Consider the following 24,425-nt stretch of genomic DNA (forward strand, 5'->3'; position numbering starts at 1 on the left):
TTTAGTTCTTGTTTATTGTCAGTATGGTACATCATCGTACAATATTGTACCATGTAGTGCTGTCTACGTGTCATGGACTTGAGTTTTAGGGATATATAATTTTAGTTTCGAGGTGACGCCCACTCAAGTGGGTGCGGTTTGTGTCTCGTGATGCATTCATGGCCTTCATTTGCAATGACAGATTTCACACAGTATTTTCTAGATACTGAATGATTAATGTTCCCAAAACGAAAATTTTTAAAAGACATTTCCTCGCCCAGTTCTTTGTTTTTCTAAAGGAGTTGTTGTGACATTTTTAACGTAAAGCATGCTAACCTTATTTGAAGAATCTTCCATTTTGAATTAAGTTGGAAGTTGCGTTCTTTGATAGTTATTTCAATATCAATACCATACATTTAGTCTTTAATTGATTTGAAAATAATTAATGTAATATCTTCAAGTGACAATTAAATTGGGATTCATGTTACAAGGCGTTTATTCGTAGATATAAGCACATATTCATACGTTTAACTTTTTATCAAAGAAGAGTAGGAGAAATTTTCTTCTTTCCGTGTTCCTCGAATGCAACATAGCCTACTTGTTTTATGACGTAACGTTATATAGCCAATCCCTTGCCTTTGCTTTCGTTGTGGGCGGGACAAACATTGTGAGCCCAGAAATCGAAGCCAAATAGAGTAAACAACAAAGTTAGCTGATCTGCTAGCTTTTATTTACTGGTATGTTTTGAACTCATTGCCACATTAACGACCTATTTCTGTAAATGCAAAATTAAAAGTATAAGAGCACTGACACGTGAAGGTTTATGTTCGTCTGTTTTAATCAAGTATAGAGTTGTTTTCTCACTTCCAAGTTCGGCTTTTGGTTAGCGTTAGCTAGGTCTAGATGGTACTCAGCCTAACTTTTGTGTTTACTATTTGCTAACTTTTACTATTCATATCCAGTCAGGAACAGCTAAGGAACAGTGTAAGATTATTTAATTCTGATTTTTTTTTTTTAACGCTGTTTGCTTTTAGATATGGCATCAGCGGCGACATGTCCAGGCTCAACACCTCCAGAGTCCATAGTGCCAGCTTGTATGTTCGCACCGGACCGGGGATGTGCTGATGATCCGTCGTGTGGAGAAGACTTTGAGGACGGCGAAGGGACAAATGGGCAGTCTGTGGATTACCTAGACTTGAGCAAAAAGGTGAGCCCCGTTATAATCTTCGGGGAAAAAAAATAATTGAAGAAGCTGATGGCTTAAAAACAAATTGCAGAGCAGTGATATTAAATCTTCACAGTGTAGATGTTCCAAAAAACATGACTCGAAAGTGCAGACTTTCAAGACATCTGTTCAAACATTAACTGTTGATATTGAATGAAATCATTAGGGAACAAGATGACCTTTGAACCTAAAGACTCAAATGTTTCATGTGGTTTGCTGATGAGATGTTTCTGTCGCTCTCTCTCATTTTTCAGCTGGTTCTTGTGAGCCCAACAGGAGAACAGTACGATTCATTACTGCGGCAGCTAAGAGAGCGGATAGAAGAGGGATGTGGCGAGACGATCTATGTGGTCGGGATGGGCTCAGGTAGTATGGATGATTTTATGAAGTTTGGGTTTATGCAAATAAGAACCACGGTTTCCTAACAAATATTAGTATCTGTTAGAGCAAACATACAGCTGGTATCAGTCAATAAAAACAAAAACATTATGCAGATTCTTCTGTTGGTTATTGTAATTTTTTTCGTTCCTTTTCTTTCTACATTTTCTCTGTGGACTTTGGTTGCGTTTTAGCCTATTTAAAATCTCATCGTTAGCTAACTCTAGGTGGTGTATTTAAACATTTGACCAAATCCTTCTTTGAAAAGAGTTTAAAATGTGATTTGAACAACTCTCCATTAAGAAATTACAAGAAAAGGTGAACACATGCAATGATTCGAGACCCGGAATCGAACCCAGGACAACCCAGTTAACCTACGCACATGGTGTGTGTTCTCTACCAACTGAGCCGCCCAGCGCCCCATTTTTATCAAATTTAAAAAAATTAACTCTAGTTAAAACTGTAGGTTTGATCATTTATGGACTAAAAGTGGTATTAGATGTGTAGGTTGGAAAAAAGAAAAAAAAATCTCATTTTTTGGCCTCTGACCTCTGGTATCTGACTTCAGAGTCCATGAATGTGAAATTCTCTAATACCCGGTGACTGTAAGTGGGGCATCTCTACTACTTTTCTCAAATGTGAGCGTAAAATGCAGAACATGTTGTTGGGGATTTACATAAATCCGCAAGTAAAAGTTATCTATCTGCAAACATGGCAAAAGTAACCCTACATGGTAAATCCTATCTGTTTGTTGTTTGGCTTTCACTCTAAAACTGCCTCTGTTCCACACACACACACGCCAACACGAGAGCCTTTTGTTGGCAGCCAGACTTCTTTTTGCCCGTTGCAGCAGCATGCCTGACCTATGTGGCATTCTGGACGGGGTGTATGGGCGGGGCCTGCAGTGCGTATGTAAAAGGGTGTCGTTTGTCAGGGCTTTGCAGAGCGACTGCCACTCGTTCAGAAAAACACACTTCTGTGTTTATTCTGCCCAGGTTACCAGCTGACCTGAGGAAATGTCTTCGTTTCTCAGGGTAGCGCAGCTTTTCTTGTCTGTAAGTGGACAGCAGTACGTCGCAGCTGCATAAAGCACGACGGAAGTTGATCCGACTCGTTCTTGGAAAAATATTCTACTGAAGTGAATGCACCTCTTTAGTATTTATACTTTCAGAAACACACAATTTCACTAAGTGTTTTTAGTCGAGTTTATTGTGCAAGTAAAGCAGTACACTTGAAATAAGACAAAACTAACTTACAAGTAGCTTTACAGTTAGATTTAGGAGTTTGGTTTAAACAAACAATTTCTTGATATTGATAAAAATGTACTAGTTGCTCTGAAAGATTATTTCACTTATTACAAGACTTTTTCCCCTTGTACTTTTCCATAAATATTAAGAAATTATTGACTTACAACAAGCTCCTGTCATACTGAAGAGTTACTTGTAAGTTATTTTTGACTTGTTAAAATATACTGAGATATTTTCACAAGAAAGTAGACTAAAAATACTTGGTAATATTTTGTTTTTGCAGTGTTTAAAAAAAAATACTGTATGGTTTTCTTTGTTTGTTTGAAGGTAATACGCTATAATTAAGTCGTTTCAGGGGGTTGTTTAGGGTCACGGTAATTGAAGTTTTTCAAATTTCTATACTGACATCCCCATAAATCTTTTGTTCCACTATTTTATACGTTTTACGTCTTTCAGTTGGGCTTTGCCCTCTCTCACAGGACTGTCGCTGCTTCAGTCCCGCTGTCCAGTAAGCGCCGTCTCGTCGTTTTTCTGTGCAGATGGAGGCGACTACGGTCTGGATGAGAAGGACATGGAGGCGTCGGTGGCCACGGTGCGGTCACTGTGTGAGCAGGTCGAGGCTGACCTGATCCTGCTGAGGGAGAGGACGGAAAGCGGCGGGAAGATTCGAGACTACCTCATCCGCCGGCGAGTCGGGGAGCAGGATTTCCTGGAAGTGAGGTATGAATTATTCTGGGTTCTAGGAACGGGCCTACTAATGTAAACCGGCGATGAAGTCGAGGAGGATTTGTCCAGACATTCTACAGTTTGTTCTGAATGTGTTACTTTTTTTCATCTGCTACTGCAGATGAAAAGCTTTTGTGAAATATTCATGACTTTGACACAGTTTCCTCCTTGGCCGGAGCATTTTTGTGCTCAGTTTGGATGTTCTTTGTGTGCTTTTGAGAGTTTTTGATGGGTTTCAGTGCATCTGTGGCAGGCCAGAGGCATGTAAACCATGTGAAGGAGGGTGCTGGGGCATCTGTGTGGAGCAGTGGCAGTCTCTCAGTGGAAGTGAACCTCTTACCTCTACGATAGATGGGATGGGTGGAGTCATTTCATCTCAAAAGCAAAACGTTGTTCAACCCAAACTAATGAACTGGTTTGACGACCTTCATTCAACCGAATATGAGGCGGTTAGGTTGTTATTGCTTTATTTTTTCAAGCCACATAAAAGAAAATAATACATATTATACCACTTGGTAGGTTACAAAAATTAATAAAGAAAATATGTACCCACTTATACACAAATAAATACAGTAATATATTTTATTTAAGCATAAAGAAGAATGTATTTAGTTTGAAAAGGAGTGGGAAGAAGACAAACTTATTCACTCCTATGTTGACATTAGGGTTGAAAAACTCACCGCGACATAAATGTTTCACATCAGTCTTTACCAATAGTTATTGATTAGTTATTTTTGTTTTTAAATATCTAAAATGTCACCAAACTGGTTATGTGACTTGTCCTGTTTTTTGCACAGCTTCCTCTCAACCTGTTGTACTTTTTTACCTTCCTTTGTTCTACGCCGTTGTTTTTGTTTTTGAAGCAGCAAAACCTGAAACCGCTGCTGCGCGATTTACCTGATAGGTTGTTGCTAGATAAACCAATCTGTCGGGTTGCCACCAGCCTTGCTTAATTCAAGGTTGAGCACCTATGCAGTCTTTCCTCTGCCTACATCCCCCAGAATTCTGTGCGGTTCTGAATCAGAATTCAGTGAATTGATTGAACATTCTATCAGATGTACTATCTATTGATATTGATCATGTCTTTATTGTGATATATATTGTTATTGATTTATTGTCCAGCCTTAATGCACATTATTATGATTGTAATAATAGGAATATTATGTCATTTTGCACTGACTACTGCTGTCACACACTTAATGGAATACTCTGCTAGATTTATTTTCAGATCTGTTTCGTCTCTTTCCTAAATGCCCACAATCAGCTAATAACTCTTTCCTTAGATTGGGTGATATTTGAACATTGAAAAGTATAATAACTTTTTTTTTTTTTTTTACTTTTCATCTGATTATAGTGTGAGCACATTTCCACTGCAGTTGTACCAGCACATAAAACCTCTTAACGGTAAATACGGCGGCACTAACAGATGAGGTTATTACAGCACAAAGCCTGTTAGTAATGTATGTGAGCCTGGTGTACCTGGCTGCTTGTTCTTGTTTCATTTTGATTTTCATTTCTTTCTTCTTTTGTTTCCATTCTTGTGCCTGAAAGAGAAAATATATTGTTATTCAAGAAATTCATTGAATTTAGCCCTTAGATGCTGTGTTAAAGGAGATGGTGATGTGTGTTCATTCTCATCCACTCACTGTTACAATGTCTTTGGAAAAAAAAAAGAATAAAGTCAGGCAAGGCCTTTTTGGAAGTCGGCTCAAGTTTATTTGTACAGCACATTTCAGCAACAGCACAATTCAAAGTGCTTCACACCGTAAAAATATAATAGTCATCAATTATGAAATCAGCAGTAAACATTACATTCTGTCAAATGCCATCATCAAAATCTTTAAACTAATGTACATCAAATATGTCGATCAAATTTCCATTTATTACAAAAAATCAAAAGTTGTTTTTTTCTCTTTTTATCTTCTTTTAGGCAAACATTTGAAGACACTGTTGCAGTAGTCAATTTGACTAAAGATGTATGAGTTTCTCTATATTTTGCTGAGACAGTAATTTTCCTCTAATCCTGGAAATGTTCCTCAGATGATTGAAGGCCGACTTTGTAACTGTATTTGTGTGTCTCTTAAGGTTCATCACTCCCCTCAGATTTCGGGTCTGATCACTAGATTCTAGCTGTTCAGAGTCACCTGTTGACATTGTAATGTAGAGCTGTATATCATCTGTGAGTTCTGGCAACTAATCTTATTTCCTATTGTTATAACCTGAGCTAATGGGAGCTTGTAGATATTAAATTAGGAGGGGCCCCAGGATTGAACCTTGTGGTACACCACATGTGATTAATCCCCGTTCCTGTGAAAAGTTACCTGTGGGCACTAAAAGCTCCGTTCTTTAGGTAAGCTTGGAACCAATTGAGTACTGGACCAATAAATAAGTTAAGACTTCACATTTAGAGAGTTTTTAAATGATCAAATATGAATACAATATCCCAGTAGACATTATCCAGAGCAGAAATTTTAATTACCTACCCTTGACTTTCTGTCGTCTTGTCTCTAGAGTTGCAGTTGTTGGCAATGTGGATGCTGGGAAGAGCACGCTGCTCGGTGTGTTGACCCATGGCGAGCTGGACAACGGCCGAGGCTTCGCCCGCCAGAAGCTCTTCAGGCACAAGCACGAAATGGAGAGCGGCAGGACCAGCAGCGTGGGCAACGACATCCTGGGCTTCGACCAGGAGGGTCAGGTGAGCCGTGGGAGTATGGCAGTCCTGATGTTTGGGTCATTGGCATACTTTGGTTTTCAGCAAAAACATTAAGGAGAATGGTGCAAAATCCATCTACTGTTCTGTTCGTCTACTGTGAGGCTCGTCTGCTATATTGGAATGTGGGCATACTACAAAAAGATTTACATTTGTGCAGATTTGATGAAAAGACGAATTTGAAACTCCTCAGAGAGGTTGGCAATTGGTCGACATCAAGACTGAATGAACTGGTGGGAATTTCCTGAATTTACCGGTTGTGTTCTGCATGTGAGAAAAACCTTTTCTTTTTTCATTTGTTTGGGTGAAAGAAACAAATTGGAATTGGACAAATTGGAGTTGGAAACAAACAACTCCAATGGAGTTGGAAGACAGACTTCCATTCGTCCAACAAAAATATCCATACCTAAGGGTGGCTGATATGTTCTAAATGTTTTATCTCCGTATTAGAATGGCGCATAAGAGATGTTCCCAAATGTACAAAAATATTGTCACGCCAATATTGGTTATGATGTGGTCTCCTACCAAAGTAAACTGAAGGCTGAAATTTAATCAAACGATTATTTAGCTATATATATATATATATATATAAAGAGTACCTTTGTTCCAACATATTCAGTGTAAAGAAATAGATTAAAAAAAAAAAGTCAATGTCTGTATCTTCTGTGTCCCTCTGTTACTTTAGGTGGTCAACAAGCCAGACAGCCACGGCGGAGGCTTGGACTGGACCAAGATCTGCGAGAAATCCTCAAAGGTCATCACCTTTATTGACCTGGCCGGCCATGAGAAGTACTTGAAAACCACCGTGTTTGGGATGACGGGCCACCTGCCAGACTTCTGCATGCTTATGGTGACTCTTGTGTTTCTGTTTTTTAATCTTTTTTTTGCTTATGTTATTGTTTGAAAGAAAGTGGCAATGCATCTTACCTCTTTTTTTATTTTTTATTTTTATTGTTGTGGTTTCACATCTTTTCACAGGTGGGCAGTAACGCCGGCATAGTTGGCATGACGAAGGAGCATCTTGGCCTGGCGTTGGCCCTGAATGTGCCGGTGTTTGTAGTTGTTACAAAGATAGATATGTGTCCAGCTAACATCTTGCAAGGTAAGGAGACGGCGCAGGATGCATACATGATAAAGCTGGAGATGCAAGTTCCATTTTATGCACTTTTTGGTTAGATTCAGTGTTAAGAAAATGTCATTTTTATTGGTAAACGTGGTTGGCTTTTGTTGGAACCATCAACAAATAAACAAAAACACTAAACCTTGGGAAAAAGAGGACAAATACATTTTCTGCTGTAGGATGTTGATATTTGTGGGAAATTTATATTTTTAAAAAAGCACATTTACAAGCCAATGACAAAAAAAAAATAGATAAAATATATGTTAATGGTACTTTTGGTGTAAATGTTGTCGAATTTCAAGTAAGTTATTTCATTAAAAATGGCTATATACATTTGCTATAGTTAAAGCTGTATTTGAAAACTTTAGCTTGAGCCATTGTGGAAGTTGCGAAGAGCCACTTGCGGCCCCGGAGCCGCAGGTTGCAGATCCCTGATCTATACCTACGTTTTTTTCCTGAGGGAGTCTTCCCAAGGGATCAATAAAGTACAAGTCTAAGTCTAAGTCTTAAATTCTTCTCGGCTTTTAAATGATTTCATAGTTTCATAATTAATGGCAATCAGCAGGTACAAAAATTACTCTGGAGGTAAACCAGTAAAACCAGCAAAACCAGGGGAGGTTTCAACGTAACACAAAAGAAGGTTGTGTGAGAAAAATTACGGAATAGAAGCGTCACAATGGATAACATGTTAACATGCATCATTAAACCGCTTCCTTCTTCCTCGTCATGAAGTCTGTTATTTTCAGTCTGTGATGTTTGCACACTTTGTAAAAACACTTGTTTTTATCTTCTTTTTTTGTTGCGACAGAGACACTAAAATTACTACAAAGATTATTAAAGTCCCCAGGCTGCAGGAAAATACCGGTTCTGGTCCAGAACAAGGATGACGTCGTTGTCACCGCCTCCAACTTTAGTTCAGAGAGGTAAGCTTCCAGAGGAGTAATGATAATTACCCCTCATTATTTGTTGTTTTTGTTTATTTGTTTTGGATTTTTAAAATGTCTTCCAGTTCAAATGTTTGTTAGAAATTAAGCTTTATTGAACATTGAGAGGCTGCACTTGCATTATTATTGTATTACCATTATGTTACTTAAAAGTGGTCTCAAGCCAACAATGTCATTGTTTATTGTAATAATAACTTCTGGGATGATTTATTGTACAGCAAAACGTACAAAACATACGGTGACTGATCTATGTGCGCGGTTGACGGTACTCATCCCACTGTTGCTAACTGAGCGACTTTGTCATTATGCTGGGTGACTTTGCAGACAAAAAAAAAAATCGGTATCGGCCAAAATCGGAATCAGTAGGTCAGACTTTTCAAATATTGGTGACCGGCTTGAAAACTGCAGTCGGTGCGCCTCTAAAAACGACGTAAACAAGAGCGGCGGTTGGCTCAACTTTAGTTTTCAAACCTTAACTCTGTAGTTTTTGAGACCAGAATGTTTTCTTAAATGTTATGAGTTAAAAGTTGTTTTTTTTGTAAAAGAGACAGAATCAAACTTTTCATTCAGCCAGCCGACTAGCAGTACACAGGAGCACGAGTGCTATGCTGCCATCTACGCTAGCAGGAGAAAACGCCTTTAACTGGGTAACCAGAACATGCCGTTTGCTAACTGATGTTGGTTGTTTAGTTTCCATTGGAAAGCAATCTCTTGCCCGTCTCCTTCAATATTATAATAAATTCAGAAATTTTACTTGTCGTTCTTTGAAACTGAAATGAAACGAGAATGCTTTATGATCCACGACCAATTCAAATCGGGGAGTTCTTGAAGGGGGGCGGCCATTTACACAAATCCATTTAGATGTAGCCAACTCTTCTAGAAACTCACTTGAGTTCCTCAGCTATGTAATTTAAAGGGTCAGTATTATACAAAATATTGAGTTTTTTGAGTTTTACATCATGTTATAATGTTGTTCCCTCATCAAAAAGTTATCTGGAGTGCTGCTTTGAGTCTTTCATGCATGTTTGAGGAATTCTTTAATCTCTCGTGGCAACCACTCAGCTGTGCAAAACGACTGTGTGGCCCTAGTCATTCCTTATGGCTCCAGTTTCCAAGCTTCTGCCTCACAGAAGTGTGATTCCCCCCATTCAGCTCCTTCAGACTAGCCAGCTGCAATTAGCAAACACCTGGTGGAACTGAACATCTGCTGAGCTCATTATAGGAGCTACGTCTTAGAGCAACGCTGGCAAAAATGTTGTTAATAGAGGAGCCATGTTATGAAGGCGGAGTTTCAGAAAGAGACAGAAGCCCAATTTCTAGACGTTAAATTACCTAGAAACGCTTCGGGCGAGAGGCGGGGTACACAGAGACAGACAGGACAAACAACCATGCACACACACTCACACACAAATTCGGGAGAATTTAGAGAGACCAATTAACCTAACAGTCATGTCTTTGGACTGTGGGAGGAAGCCCACAGGGAGAACATGCAAACTCTGTGGAATCGAACCCAGGACCTTCTTGCTGCAAGGCAACAGCTCTACCCGCTGCGCCACTGTGGATCCCCACTTTTCTAACAACTTAAGCTAACATAGTTGTATGATTATGCTATAAAATATGTGCCTGGCAAACAACCCCTTAAGTATTCTTCAACATCAACAGTGCTGCCAAATTAAATATATAGATTTTTTGCCCCGTGCTCACAACTGAGCTTCTCTCATGTTTTTAAGGATGTGTCCCATTTTCCAAATCTCCAACGTGACGGGGGAGAACATGGACCTGCTGAAGATGTTCCTGAACCTGCTCTCCCCGAGGACCACTTTCAACAACGACGAGCCCGCAGAGTTCCAAATTGACGACACGTACTCTGTGCCGGTAAGGAATTGGTTGCACACTCGGCCGCCCGCTCCGAGAGGTTTTTAAAAGTTCAAAAAGTGATTTACAGCGAGGGGCCAGCGAGAGGTTCAAACATTAAAGTCGAACCAATTTAGAAACTCTGTTTTGACACTCCGTTGCCACAGGTGATTGCCAATGTCAGTTCTGATGTATGCCACCCACAGTGTCATGTAGAAAACAAATAAAACTGAATTGCATGAATGCACTCTCTGTGGGTGTGGGTGTGTGTGTGTGCGCAGGGTATCTTGTCTCTTTTATTTTTTTTTACCATCTAAGCAGAATTTAAAAGAAAGAACATTCTGCTTGGGTGGACACTCGTAGCTAAAATAAAGATTATAGTGTTACATTCTTCTAGAGAAAAAAAATCTATCTGAAGAAAGTGAAACATCCTCATTAGTAGAGTCAATGATTTCCAATAAGTATGAAACAATGAAAAAAAAAGTACTTCCTTTCCACATTCCAAAGCAAGTTAAAATATAAGATGAGATTCATAGTTTTGGTGAAAGAAAGACGCCACCATTTTTTTGTTTTTATTAAGGCATCGACGAATCAACAAGTATCCAAGTTTTGCTCTTATACATACTGTGCTTATTATATCTGTCTATTTTTAAGTTGCTTCCAGTGGCAACCGCGACTTGAAGATGCTACGTTGTCGTGTTTTCACCTACAGATGAAGCAAGAAGTTTACATACACTATATAAAAAAACTCGCACACAGCTTTTCTCTTGGGTGTCTGAAGTGGGATCAGATGAAATCTTGTTTTAGGTCGGCAAGAATTACCAAAATTATTTATATTTTCCTAATACCTAAATAATGAGAAAAAATGTCAGAGATCTAAGAGAAAAGGAGATTGGGCTTTCTCCGTTGCTGCTCCTACTTTCTGGAACACTGCCTTTTCAGATTAGATCTGCCCACAGCCCGGATCATTCAAAATCGCCTCTTAAAACTCATTTCTATTCTTTAGCATTCAATTGAGACCTGATACCGAAGCTCTTCTGTCTTTTTTTTTTATACTTATTATTACTTATATTATTTTAACAATATATATATGGATTGTTTTTTGCCCTTTCTTGTAATATTTCTCTTTTCTTTTCATCAACTTATTTTATTATCGTTTTGTGCAGCACTTTGGTGCAGTTTTGAACCTGTTTTTAAAGTGCTATATAAATAAATTTGACATTTATTAATTAATGTCTTCAAAATTGGAAACTTTCACTTCCTCAGTATTTGGTATCATTGTCTTTGATTTGTACGTCAAAAAGTATCATGTCTTAATTATTGTATGTAAACATCTATTTTCAACTGTATAAAGTAAAAGTTTCATAAAATCTTTAGCTATTTGAGCAAATCTCTGTTCAGTGCAGAATTATCCATATCAGGTTTGATGGCCCTAGATTTTGGGGTTTATGGATGAAAAATTGCTGAGACTTTAAAAAAACTGCTAAATACTCCTTTAGTTCAGCACCGACGGAGCTCTGAAGCAGTTAGCCAATCACGGTAGTGACGAGGTCTAGCTCTGCTCCTGGTCTCATGTCGATCTTCTTCTTTGGCAGGGTGTGGGTACGGTGGTTTCTGGTACTACGCTGCGCGGATTGATACGACTCAATGACACGTTACTCTTAGGCCCAGACCCGCTCGGTACCTTCATCCCCATCACGGTGAAGTCCATCCACCGCAAAAGGATGCCCGTCAGGGAGGTCCACGGTGGACAGACTGCATCCTTCGCTCTGAAGAAGGTCAGTAGGGAAACATTTAGACCTTTATCGAGGGGAGTGTATGAAATTTCACCTCTGAAAAAGTACTTTTGTAACAATTCTTAAACTAGGTTTTAGAGTTTTTGCAGTTGTTCTGCACCAAAAATCATCTTTTCGTTTTTTATCTTTAGTGATGTTTTGTTTCCACCCTCCATTCATGTCTTCAGATTAAAAGGTCGTCAATCAGGAAAGGAATGGTGATGGTCTCTCCAAAGATAATGCCTCAGGCTACCTGGGAGTTTGAGGCTGAGATCTTGGTGCTTCACCATCCAACCACAATATCTCCAAGGTACCAGGCCATGGGTGAGTTGAACTATTATGGACACAAGCCTTTTCCCTTGTATAAAACCTACTTGTCCAAGTAAACGTGTTATTGACTTTCCATCTCGTAGTCCACTGTGGCAGTATCAGACAGACCGCCACTATCCTGACCATGAATAAAGACTGCCTCAGGACAGGGGACAAGGCTTCAGTCCATTTTCGCTTCATTAAGACACCCGAGTATCTGCACTGTGATCAGAAGCTCGTGTTCAGGGAAGGTCGCACCAAAGCCGTTGGCACCATCACCAAGGTAAAGGGCCTCATGGCTGTTTGTTTCAGGTTACACCAGTAAACAAAGTAGTCCCTGCTCGTTAATATTAGCTATGTGTTTAGCAAATAGGACTAACTAACCAGCCATGTTATCAGCTCCTCCAGTCGGTGAGCACACAAGCTGCCAAAGCCCAGCAGGCCAAGTCTCAGGTCAGTAGGAAGTCTTCTAGAGAGGGAACGACAGGGAGCGAAGACACGGGGTCAACAGCACGACCACTTAGTCCAACTATGGCATCGGTGAGTCATCAGTCCCCGGCTTCAGCTGGGTGTTTTTGTAGAAGGCTTTAACCAGAATACGGGCCAGACGGTCTCAAACTATTTTACTTGCAAACGTTTCTCAATAAGAAAGTTAGCGAAGTATGTTTTTTTTTTTTTTTTTGTCTTAAAGGAAAACCTTCATATTAAAAGTAGGACTGATCGCAACAGATTTTTCTGGTGGATTTTTCGAAATTCTTTGAAACGCGTTGTCGAAGAATTTCCAGAAATCAAAAACACTTGGTTTCTCCTAACCTCAAGCCATGATTGTGGTACTTAAATTTAGACCAACAAGAAATTATAAATAATTTCAAGTTGCCTGCTAAACTGATTTTCTAAACAAAAACTGATGCTTTTATGAACAAGTAGGCCTGTCGTAATAAATCAATTATTCGCTCAATAGATTAAAATAAGCTCAATAAATTCCATTTGAATGATTTGTCGTTTTTTTATCGTTCGGTATTCATTTGGAATCATTGACCACAGGGGCCCAAAAATAGCTAACATCCTCAAATACTCGAGAGCCCCTCTAAAAATCCTTTTACCTGTCTACTTTAATGCTTCAAACACCAAATTTACACCAAGTTGCACTGTGGAAATTGGGGAAGCTGACATCCATCCTCCTGTTCATTCTTGAGGGTACAACCAATCAGAGCCCAGGAAAATAAATGCTGCTCCTGGATTGGTAATTGGATTTTCCAGTTGCCAGCCAAAATCATGACAAGTAGCATTGCGCTTATTTTAGCTTCCCAATCTACATTTTCTTTTGAATAGTTCAGACTGCTGTGAAATAAATCTGAAAATACACAGATTTCCAACAAGTCATCTGGAGTTATGTTCCACCGAAAAATAACCGAATGTGTGAATCTGTGATTACTGAACCTCCAAAAGATGGGGGTCCACTGAATCCTGAAAACAGTCGTCCTTTTTTCTCAGTGACCACTTCCACTCGGAAGAGTATTGCCGTTGTTGTCACAGTTTATTTGCCTTGAACTTTGTCTTTCAAGAAACATAAATTGACTGTTGCTAGCTTTTCAAAATTGCACTTGAAGCTTTTTTTGTGTGTTTTGACCTTTTCAAATCTTTCCTGCTAATTTGTTGTGCTTTCCTCTTTCTTCTACACTCCCTTCCCTCCCTCCCTTCTTGGTTGGCATACATGTTTTGTTTTGACCTTCATTGGCCATCATTGTACTCTACATCTGTCTTCACTTACCCTCCCTTATCATTACTGTGATTTCATTTCATTTTTTTCCTCCCCTCATTTCTGCCACTCATTTTCTGTGCTTTAACCGCATCCTGTTGTCCTGTTCCTCTCACCCTCGCTGTCTTAACATGCTGCGTTAGACAGTGGCAGAGGAAGATGCTCTATGTAAAGATGACAACAAAGAAAACAAGGTAAAGACGGGGGCGGGCTCTGAAAGCAGTGACTTAAAGTGGCACAGAGAAAGCTGAAAAAGTGAACAAATCAACAAAAAATAAAAGTAAATACAGCATCAGGCAATTCTCAGAAATATTGAGAGACCACAAAGATGAAGGCAGAATAATATTCTTACATAAAAAAAAAAAAAATAAACGTTACTGTTTTTCATATAGTGTTTTTCGTATAGTGTTGGTTCAATAAAAATGTTGAAGAATAGTGACTGTTTTTTAATCATTTTTGTTTCAATGAAAACCATAAAAACAAGTCATTTGTGATAAAGACACCTTTTTTAATTGATAAATTAGACTTGCATAGAAGTCTTCAATTGAACTTTAACCTCCATTTGGGAGCCAAAGGAGGTATTTCTACGTTACAACACTAAGGTTTTAATTTCTGCTATTAAAGCTGCAGTACGTAACGTTTATTTAATGTTACATACTGCATACAAATATGTAAAAAAAAAAAAAGGAAGAAAGTTTTTTTTTTTTTTTTTACATATTTGTCAAAACTACAACATGAGAGATAATCTGTGGAAAAAATCAAGCTCCTCTGCCTTCTTGCTGTGGTCCTACTGCTATTTGCAGAAATACTATGCTCCGTCAGAATACATACTTATATATATATATATATATATATATATATATATATATATATATATATATATATATATATATATATATATATATATATACACATACTACGGAAAGATACTGCATCTTTCAGTAGTTTGTTTGTGGTAACCGGGTAGATGCTACTACCTGACCTGAATATCTGGACTGTGCAAATGAATAACAGTAGCAAAATTGAATTAGTTCTTTTGTACATAGCTATAAACTGTAATATTGCCTTTTTGTCTGTTACCTTTCCTTTTGAAAAGTAAAATCAAATATTTAACCTGAGCTTTAATTAAGTTGATACTTGCCTCTTTTTTTTAAAAACAGCTACCATTAGCCACATGAGCATGCCTAGTAGATTCCTCAAAGGAGCATATCTGTGAGCAACAAGGCACTGCTGTGTCTATGTTAAAGGTAAAAGTGTGACACAACTAGACAGTACACCTTTTATGTCAATCAAACTGCCAACAGAACCCAGAGGACGGCCATCCTGTCTCTGCGTAGCTGGATTATTAGTGAGCCTTCAGTCAACAGTAGCTTAGAGAGTAATAAGTTTTGACTGACAACGGGTCCCCCGAGCGAGACGCTTCGTCTTTATCCGTACCAAGGAATCTTCCTCTTTAAGACACTGTGTCTTATATATTATATATATAAGAAACATATATATCAGATAGCAACTGGCTGCTACACCTCACACACAGCATCTGAGGTTAACAAATTCTTTTCCATAGGCAGATTCCTCCGTGGAGAAGTGGAGAAATGGCCACAGACTGCGTACAGGAGTTCCCCCCCCCCCCCCCCCCCCCCCCCCCCCCCCCCCTTCCCTAGACGCACACCTGTTTCTGTATCTAAACACACACTTGTGCTGTCTTTTTCACATTGCGTTCGCAAACTCATGCACAGTAACAGGTGGAGAGAAACTTGACGTCAGAAAGCTTGGCTACTCTTGACTCCAGCTGATGTTGCAGGTTGTTGTAGAATGTCGTTCAAGAACAAGGTTTTACATATCAGTTTATTGAAAATCCCAGCAGTTTGATAACTTTGCGTAGGCATAAAACAGAGAACTTAAAACGTCATTCTAAACAAATAAATAATTCTTCCTAAAGTAATGTATTGACTATTACAGTTACAATTATGCAATGACATTCATTTATTGCTATTTTGACATTTATATCTAGATAGACAAAACACCATTACTGGATCTTGTAGCTTGTTAAACAGAACATTTGACTTTTTAAAAAAAAGAAATTATGTAGTTGTCTAAAAAAAAATTGTTTTTGATTTTAAGTAGATTCTAATTTAAGCCGACATCTTTACTTTTAATATGCAGCACTCGATACTTATTTTTGGTATAAAAATGAATCCTAACTCCAACTGCAATCGTTAGCATGAGCAGAACCTACATCAACCGACATCAGCATTGTAACTTTCTGGACTTCAAACACCCTGAATCAAACTAATCCCATATGTTTTTCTTGGCCTTATAATTTTCTCTTAACCTTTTTTTTTTTTTGAGACGTGGTCTCAACTTCCCAGAATTGCATTCTCTCATTAAAACCAACCAGCTTCACCTGATTCCTCCTAACATCCAGCGTGGTGTTGATGTCTGTCTGCAGCTGAAATCGGGAGGCGGAGGACGTCGGCGAGGGGGTCAGAGACATCGAGGGAAAAGTCAAAATACACCAACCATGTCTTCAGCAATGCCCACAGGAGCAGCAGGCTCATCCTAAAGGCTGAAGATTTCCTGCCTCGTCATCCGGTTCTCTTAAAAACATTGGCTCCCTATCTGTTGTTTCTACAGTAGAAGGTGTAATTCTCAATAGGCTGTGGAAGGTGGTATCAAGTTACAAACATGTTTGCATTTGTGCATTGCAACGTTCGCCATATTAGTAGTTTGTCAGAACTTCCACTAGAGGCATCGTCTTGTTTTTTTGCCCAGCCTCCAGTCTGCAAAACTTTTCTTTTCTATTACTGTAAGCTGCCCTTATTGTTCCTTTTGGATGGAACAAAGGTAGAATCAAACAAGTACATTTGGGCACAACATTTTCCGTTGTTTGGAAGTCATTTTTGGGTTTGCCGTTGCCTTGATGGCGTGTGGATGGCTGGCCGTAGATCTCTGACTCAATAAATGCTTTATTTATTGAGATAGGGTGATAGTTCACCCTACCATTGATGGGAGCCGGTTTTAAAAATCCCTGCTTAAGATGTTCTTGGTGTATTGAAAATGGTGTTGATTTTTGGCAATAATTTGGAAATTGAATAGAAGATACCTGAAAATTGTAGCTTTTGTTGCATTTCAAATCACATAACACGTTTGTAAATGGAGAAATTTCTCTCCATTTAAAAAGAAAAATCCATCTTGCTGAGGTTTGATCTCTAATAGAAAAACCACTTTATCTGCTTTATCATTTCCTCAGTTTCTTTAGCAGTTTAATACGTTTAGTCCTTACAACTACACAAATTTTTTCACTCTTATTTTTAAAGAAATGTTAACTAGATTCAAACTGACTGTTAGTTTTTTGTTTTCCTCTAGTCTTTTATTTGATTATATTCTTTAAGATGTTTTTGGCACTAGTGGTCTCTGTTGAACAGTAAATAGACAGGAAGCTGGGTGGTTGGAGGAGGGGAAGACCAGAAATCGAACTCAGGATAACCATGTTGAGAACTGCAGCCATCCAGCTATTATTGATCTATGATGATAACTCGTAGGTCCAGAAGTCTCACTGTAACGATGCAACAACGCACATCAAATGCCAAGGAAGAACATATTTAAGTCACTAAATTGTAGCTGCTCTTTTTTATTTTGGAGTCCACACAAATGAGCAAGCAGCAGCCATTTTCTGACTTCAGAAGTAGGATTTGTTAAATGCAAGATTAAATGTTTCTCTTCAGTAATAGGATTTTAGTTTTATTGTTCATATTTTCCTTTGCAGATTTAAAATCATAGACAAACCTTATTTTTTTTGTGTAGAAGCCATGAAGACTCTCACTAGTTAAGTTAATTTTAGTGTCTTTGTGTCTACACATTTTGCCATTTTCTTCACATTGTTTGAAAAACAGTAAATGTTGTGCAGCCAGAACATTTTACATGCTACCCATATTTGATGGTGGATTGCATGAAATGAGCTTTCAAATCTTTTTTTGTCTATTTATATTCAAAAATGATGGTTGTGTAAATGGGAAAAAAAGCAGTTTAATTTAAGTGGTGCCATTTTTATGTAAACCCTTTTAAATAAATTTGCTATAGCAAACTGACTGTTTAATATTGTTAAATCAGTTATGTGATTTAATCTTTGAACAGTAAATCCAAACTATGTTCATAATCCTAATGGTTAAAAAAATTATTTCTGTATTCTCATCAAGAAAATGAAGAACTAAAAAGCCTATTACATTGATGTACTTTAAAAAAAAAAATGTTTACTGAGCTTTCATTGTTAATATTTTTAGTTATGATCTTTAAAATAAAACTAATTGCTTTTAAAACACCTGAGCAAAGTTGAAACTGTGTAATACTGAATATCCTTTGACCCGGACTTGGATGTTCTCAATCCTCTTTTTCAAGGAATACCGCGATATTAAAAATTACAGTTTCTAAACCACTAAAATTGTCCGTCATACCTTTCCTATGATATGACGGAACAAGCGGGGTTTATATATATATATATATATATATATATATAAAAAAAATTCCCTTCTCACCCACCGCGGGTGGTTCTTATCCTCTGAGCTCGGGTCCTCTACCAGAGGCCTGGGAGCTTGAGGGTTCTGCGCAGTATCTTGGCTGTGCCAAGGACTGCACATTTCTGGACTGAGATGTCTGATGTTGTTCCTGGGATCTGTTGTAGCCATTGGTCCAGTTTGGGGGTGACTGCCCCGAGGGCCCCGATGACCACAGGCACCACTGTGGTCTTCACCTTCCAGGCCCTCTCCAGTTCCTCCCTGAGGCCCTGGTATTTCTCTAGTTTCTCGTGCTCCTTTTTCCTGATGTTGCAGTCGCTTGGTATTGCTACATCTATCACAACGGCTTTCCTCTGTTGTTTATCCACTACGACAATGTCTGGTTGGTTCGCCATTACCATTTTGTCTGTCTGGATCTGGAAGTCCCACAGGATCTAATAAGTAATTATTACTTATTACTACTCAAGTTATATATATAGTTATATATATATATATATATATATTTAAATTTCTGGTCAGAGATGACGTGCAGATCAAATTACTCCAGTCTGCAGCACCACGAGCCCTGCCCTCGCGCTTCTCCTGCTAGCTACTAGCTTCGCAAATCCCGCCGAATCGTCCCGCGCGCGCCCTGTCTCAGAGAATAAAGTCCGCTATATGAAATTACCGTTAAGAAGACAAATGGCAACTTGGAGGTAGAAAGTTGTCCTACGTGCAAAACTGCTGACGGATAGAGGCAGCCAGAGAGGGGGAAACACAACTCACTTGCTAAATTCAACAAGGTAAGCTAAAGTTTATGCTGTTTCGAAATGAACGAACTGCCATTAGCGTCTAGCATTAATTGAACAAATATCACCATGTTACACTCACTTGTCTGCATGAGTGTTTTGGAGTTGTTACGTTGAGTATTTGATTAATTTTAAGAACTGAGTGTTTCGGTAGCGTTACCTGAAGAGTTCTTTAACTGAAGGCGCATTTCCTGTACACGCGCTCATAGTTGTGATTTCTGTCCTTTGTGTACCGTAAAACCGTGATATTTTTTTTATGCCTGATACGGTTATCATACCATCCCGATGCCCATCGGTGAAGAAAATGTATCCCGTAACAATTTAGTTTGTAGTTGCTTCTTGTCCAAAGAAGTGATCTCGTTGTTCTAGATTAACGCAGTAATAGATAATGGAAGAAAAGAAGCAACTTCTTCTAACAATCCTGAAATCATGGCAGCACACTGTGTCACAGGGCAAAATAAAAAAAGTAGGCTTCCAAAGAGCGACATTTTGCTTCAGTGGCCTGGAAACTCCCCAGATCTTAATGATGTCGAGATGTTCTCAAAGCAGATGGAGAAGCTGAAGCATGAAGCCATGTTGAGATTAAAAATGAATCCTCCCCATATCTGAGGATCTGGGTCCAAAGTAATATCCAGCATTCCAGAGTTTACTCTGTTATAGTTAAGCTGTAGATACGAAATTCTAAAATATATTTGGTGTAAATGGAGATAAAGTGTCTTGAAACTTATCTTATTGTTTGTTAATATAGAAATCTCAAAATGTTTAAAGAAAAAAAATCGACCATCCCATCAAAGTCTATGGCCATCACTTTTATTTAAGTAATCAAATGCCCACAAAATTATGAATTGTGCACAACTGAATAACTTTTAATTTTATTTTTGACATTAATGCATTCTAGGTAAATTGAAATCCTAACAAACCTTTAAAATCAAAAACAAGAAAAGCCAAGACATATTAAATATGTGCCGGCAAATGTTTCGTGTTCTCCGCCAAACAAAGGAGGATAGAGTAATATTTATGAACCAGAACGCTGTGACTGTTATTCATATTCGACTCCTAATGAATATCCTTCCTCTTTGTTTAACCCAAATTACACGGAGTCCCACAGGAAGCTGGGGGCATGCCAATCAAGGCTATCAGGCATCCAAATCTACCTCTCTGCAAGATCAAGCGTCTGCACAGTTATGGAATAATTTTCCAAAGCAGCACACTGATCAAAGGGAGTAAAATTAGCTACTGATATCTGTTTTCACTCAGATTATTTGCCTGAGAGTGAATTTGCAGTCTGAATTCTTCTCTGCAATGTTCCTTAGGTGGTTAATTTGTATTGCGAACATGATCTGCAGTACCTTTTGTTTTTGTCTTGGTATACCACAGACTGCAATGATGCACACAATTTTGAAGGAAAATGAAAGCAGTATACATATTTTGTCAAAGTTATGCACAAATAAAGTGTGGACACATTGAAACCACCCTGTCCGTCCCTTAAGATCAGCACCTTGTAGGATCTTTCTCTGCAGTTAGCAAAGGCTTTTTTTTTGGGAATACAGCGGCATGAAAGTGTTTTCCCTCTTCCAGATTTCCTCTTTTTTTGCAAGTTTGTTACACTCCGGTGTCTCAGTACATCAAACCAATTTAAATAGCTGTCAAAGATGACAAAAGTATTTTTTTGAATTATTATTTATGGATATTTCTGTCACTAAGAGAGACCCAAATGGCTCAAAAACGTCTCGAGACTTTTAAAATCGTTATTCCAGATCAACATCTTTTGAAGTTCCCCGTTAAAAGTTGGCAGATTAGCTTTTTTTAAATTTTTTATCTCAATCTCAGTATATATATAAAAAAATCAGTTACCAGGCAAAATTTTCACGACATTTGTTTTTTCTTTTCCTCCTATGGCATTCTGGGGTTTTTTCTCTCTGTGAAAAATCCATGAAGCTGCCTAATCCCTAAGCATCTTTGTGTATCTAATATTCATGCACAGTCATTCTCAGCAGACTGCAACACTCTGGAATAACCCTGCATACATCAACATATTTTGTTTTGCTTCATCTCCAACTCTGCTAATATGGTTATTCTTTGCTGTATAGGACTCCACTTTATGGGACTGTCTTGGGCTTTCAGTTTGAACTTATCTGTTTCTACACCCATACGTTTTATCTAGCGCAGCAAATACAACATTTTACATCTACTCTTAGTTAAACTTTTAAATAACAAGCACCACCTCAGAAAATACCACAGGTTCCAAGTACCATAACGATGGGCATTTCAAAACAAACATTACATTTTTGTAGAGAAGAATTTCAACCTGAAAACCCAGGATAGTTCACCAGAAGGCTCCAGAGAGCACATCTCTACTGTTTCAATGTCCAGTGATATGATCTATACTCCTGTCACGATAAATTTTGAAAATACTGAAATTCTGGAGACCAATTCTAGATAGCACAGGAATCCAAATAGCCTATGTAGATTAGACAACTATTTGATATAGATTATTTGGATTTCTGTGCTGTCTATAATTCATCTTCAGTATTCCAATGTGCTGACCTATATCGCCTAAATTTTCCCATCATGTCCTCTTTGTCCTGGCTCCCTCTTGTCCTGTCCTTTCTTTCCTGTGCTATTGTTACTACTTTCCCTCGTCGTCGCCAGCTTTCTACCTCCCATTTTTCCGTCCTTGCGTCCTTCGATTGTTACATTTTTGCCTGCATCACGTCTCTCCTTCTATGAGGTTTTACTACCTTTTGTTCTTTTTAATGCTTCCTATAGTTTCCCTTTTTTTATGTGACCTCAAAAGTTAGCTTTACCCTCTGTGGAACTATTTGCCGTAAATCCGGTGAACTTTAGTTCACTGAGCGTAAAGAACAGAGAGGTCTGTAAACTTTCGTATTGACGTTTTTCTGGATAAGAAGGATTCACTGTGCATCCATGTCTGTATCCGGTAGCTGTTTGTTTTCTGCGTGCTCCTCTAAGCTAGGAGCTGTTTCTGTTTTGGTGTTTTGTGTATTGATAGTCAGGGTGAAGGAATCTCGAAGCGGTCTGTAACTAGTGAGTTGGCAGAAAGTGGGAGAACTTTTTCTGTTTTATACGTCAGTCTTTGTGCTCTCTGGTTTTTAGTGCCCTGCCTTTTAATGAGTTGATACTGTTCCCAATCGCTTCCCAAATGTACATGGAAGTGAAGGAAACACTTTAGTTTATTGACTTGGAAGAGTGTGTGAATTATGGTTTTGGCAGCATAATGTGTCAAATCATAATTAATTAGTTAAAAATCTAAAGTTAGCTTAAATTGCATTGTTATGTTGGTTGCCTTATGCTAGCATATCGCTAAAAGCTAACACCAAATTTTCTTCAGAGTATGACTAAAAGAAACATGCATACCACAATTTGAGATTCGCGGATTAAGTATTTTGTGTGGAAAAACACCTTATTTCGCTATCACAGATTATGTGATCATATTGGCTATCAGGAGAGTATTTTACCATACCTTTATTCTGTCCTCTCTGAACATCCAAGTGTGGAAACTATCACTCACTGTGGCAGTCTCAAAGCTAAGTATTGGTCTGAGTTGTGTGCTGTGGGCCATCAAAGTGTACGTTGTAAGTAGCTTTAGCAAAAAGCCTTGCAATAGATTTTTCTCCAAGGAACTTTTTATTTTCTTTCTTTTTTTTAAAAAAAGGTTTTTGAGTATGTAATGCTTCATTTTGACAAAAAAACCCCAAACAAACAAGAATTAATTTGCCTTTAAGATTTACAACAGCCCAAGCCTCTTTTTAGACTTTGTTCTTTTTAGAAGGCGTCTTCCCATTATCATTAATGGGCTCTTGATTTAATGTATTCTGCTATGACTTTTGGCTCTCATTTCAAAAAAAAAAAAGCAGCTTTCAGCGACTGTTTGTATGACAAACACAACAATCTGCCGGGGATGAGCAACAGGGACGGGGTGCGGGTAAACCAACTGTTGTTTATGTTGAGCAGAGAGGAAGCACAAACAGGCTGACGGGCAGATGGAGGGGAAGACAGGCTGGCAACGAAATGGGCAGAACCAAGAGTATATTGATTTGAAAACTGCGTGGGAGTGGAGAGAGACAATGAGGCAATGAATGAGCCAGAAAAAGAGAACAATGGAGCACAATATGGTTGCAGATTTGAGGTCGGAGAAGATATCGACGAGAGTGGAAAAAGAAAGAAAACTCAGATTAAAACTTAGATTAAGAATTCTGGGTTTGTTTTATGAACAACTACAGATTTTGCTCGGTGGCAACACAAAACTACGCAACAAATCCGTTTAGAGTGGGACTGTTTTAGAAACGACAAAATTAATATCTGATTAGTGGTTTCAGTTTGTCCTTTCATAAGTGATAAAATGTGTAAATTCAGTCTCCCTCTAAAGAGCTTTTGTCAGGACTTGCCTGCTTTATATTATTGTGGAAGATTTTTGTTGTGAAGAAACGGCATGTGTTTTCTGATAGTTTCTGTTTCACCCGCACTGACAAACTAGGCTTAATGCATAGAAACAACCTAAAAAATAATAAAAGCAAACCAATTAATTAGGTGAGATTGAATTAAAAAAAGAAATGTTCACAATAAATCTGGGTTTTGCAGAAATTGATCTTTAGTGACTTCAATTTCATTTTCACTGTTTCTCTGCCACTGCTTCGAGCTTTGATTTCAAATTATTAAGGCAGCTCTTTTCCAACATGAATCCCTGATGTGACAATTGCAGCACAAAGCATGAAATAATATATTTTTAAAAAAAACGGTGTTTATTCTTGATCAATTCCCCACCAAACTTGGGCCGCAGACACAAATTGTCTGTGTGTAGAGCTGCTTGCTCATCTCAGTCTTATGAGCAGTTAAAAAGGTGAAAAGGTCACCGACAGGCTTAGTTAGATCAGATCTATCAGGAGGAAGGGGCCACAATTTTGGTAAACTGCCATGTTAAGCTTGTTACGAAATCTCCAACACGTTTGACCAGAGCCTTACAGCTTGAGAAGCAATTCTATCAAATGCTAGGTAAGCTCCTGAAACTAAAGAAAAGAATACAAAATCTCTATGAGAAGTAAGTTAAAAAAAAAAAAGAATCAACATTAAAGGAGTATT

General features: G+C 38.3%; 1 protein-coding gene across 3 annotated transcripts; it reads left to right on the forward strand.

Annotated features, from left to right (window-relative positions):
• The first annotated feature begins 627 nt into the window (after window positions 1-627).
• gtpbp1l (GTP binding protein 1, like) lies at window positions 628-18,114 on the forward strand. 3 transcript variants are annotated; one of them, XR_004339374.1, is made up of 16 exons: window positions 628-716; window positions 1,014-1,186; window positions 1,459-1,570; window positions 3,369-3,549; window positions 6,067-6,250; window positions 6,951-7,115; window positions 7,244-7,367; window positions 8,194-8,308; window positions 10,060-10,204; window positions 11,779-11,961; window positions 12,147-12,282; window positions 12,372-12,550; window positions 12,667-12,807; window positions 14,170-14,220; window positions 15,187-15,273; window positions 16,476-16,582. XR_004339374.1 is itself a non-coding variant. In XM_032563511.1 (15 exons), the coding sequence occupies exons 2-15, from the start codon at window positions 1,016-1,018 to the stop codon at window positions 16,587-16,589; spliced, it is 2,001 nt and encodes a 666-aa protein (XP_032419402.1). In that variant the 5' UTR covers window positions 628-716; window positions 1,014-1,015; the 3' UTR covers window positions 16,590-18,114. The 3 variants fall into 3 exon arrangements, 2 of the variants coding, with proteins under 2 accessions (XP_032419402.1, XP_032419403.1); XM_032563511.1 differs by lacking the exon at window positions 15,187-15,273 and having other exon boundaries at window positions 16,476-18,114; XM_032563512.1 differs by lacking the exons at window positions 14,170-14,220; window positions 15,187-15,273 and having other exon boundaries at window positions 16,476-18,114.
• The last annotated feature ends 6,311 nt before the right edge of the window (window positions 18,115-24,425 follow it).

This window comes from Xiphophorus hellerii, chromosome 5 (assembly GCF_003331165.1).
Source record: "Xiphophorus hellerii strain 12219 chromosome 5, Xiphophorus_hellerii-4.1, whole genome shotgun sequence".
Classification (NCBI taxonomy): Eukaryota; Metazoa; Chordata; class Actinopteri; order Cyprinodontiformes; family Poeciliidae; genus Xiphophorus; species Xiphophorus hellerii.

What these genes read in the sequence shown, in the direction of transcription:
- gtpbp1l (XM_032563511.1), top strand. Translation starts at nt 1,016, where the DNA reads ATGGCATCAGCGGCGACATGTCCAGGCTCAACACCTCCAGAGTCCATA. An exon ending in ACCTAGACTTGAGCAAAAAG is followed by an intron (nt 1,187 to 1,458) that starts GTGAGCCCCGTT and finishes CTCATTTTTCAG; the next exon opens with CTGGTTCTTGTGAGCCCAAC. An exon ending in TGTGGTCGGGATGGGCTCAG is followed by an intron (nt 1,571 to 3,368) that starts GTAGTATGGATG and finishes TTTTCTGTGCAG; the next exon opens with ATGGAGGCGACTACGGTCTG.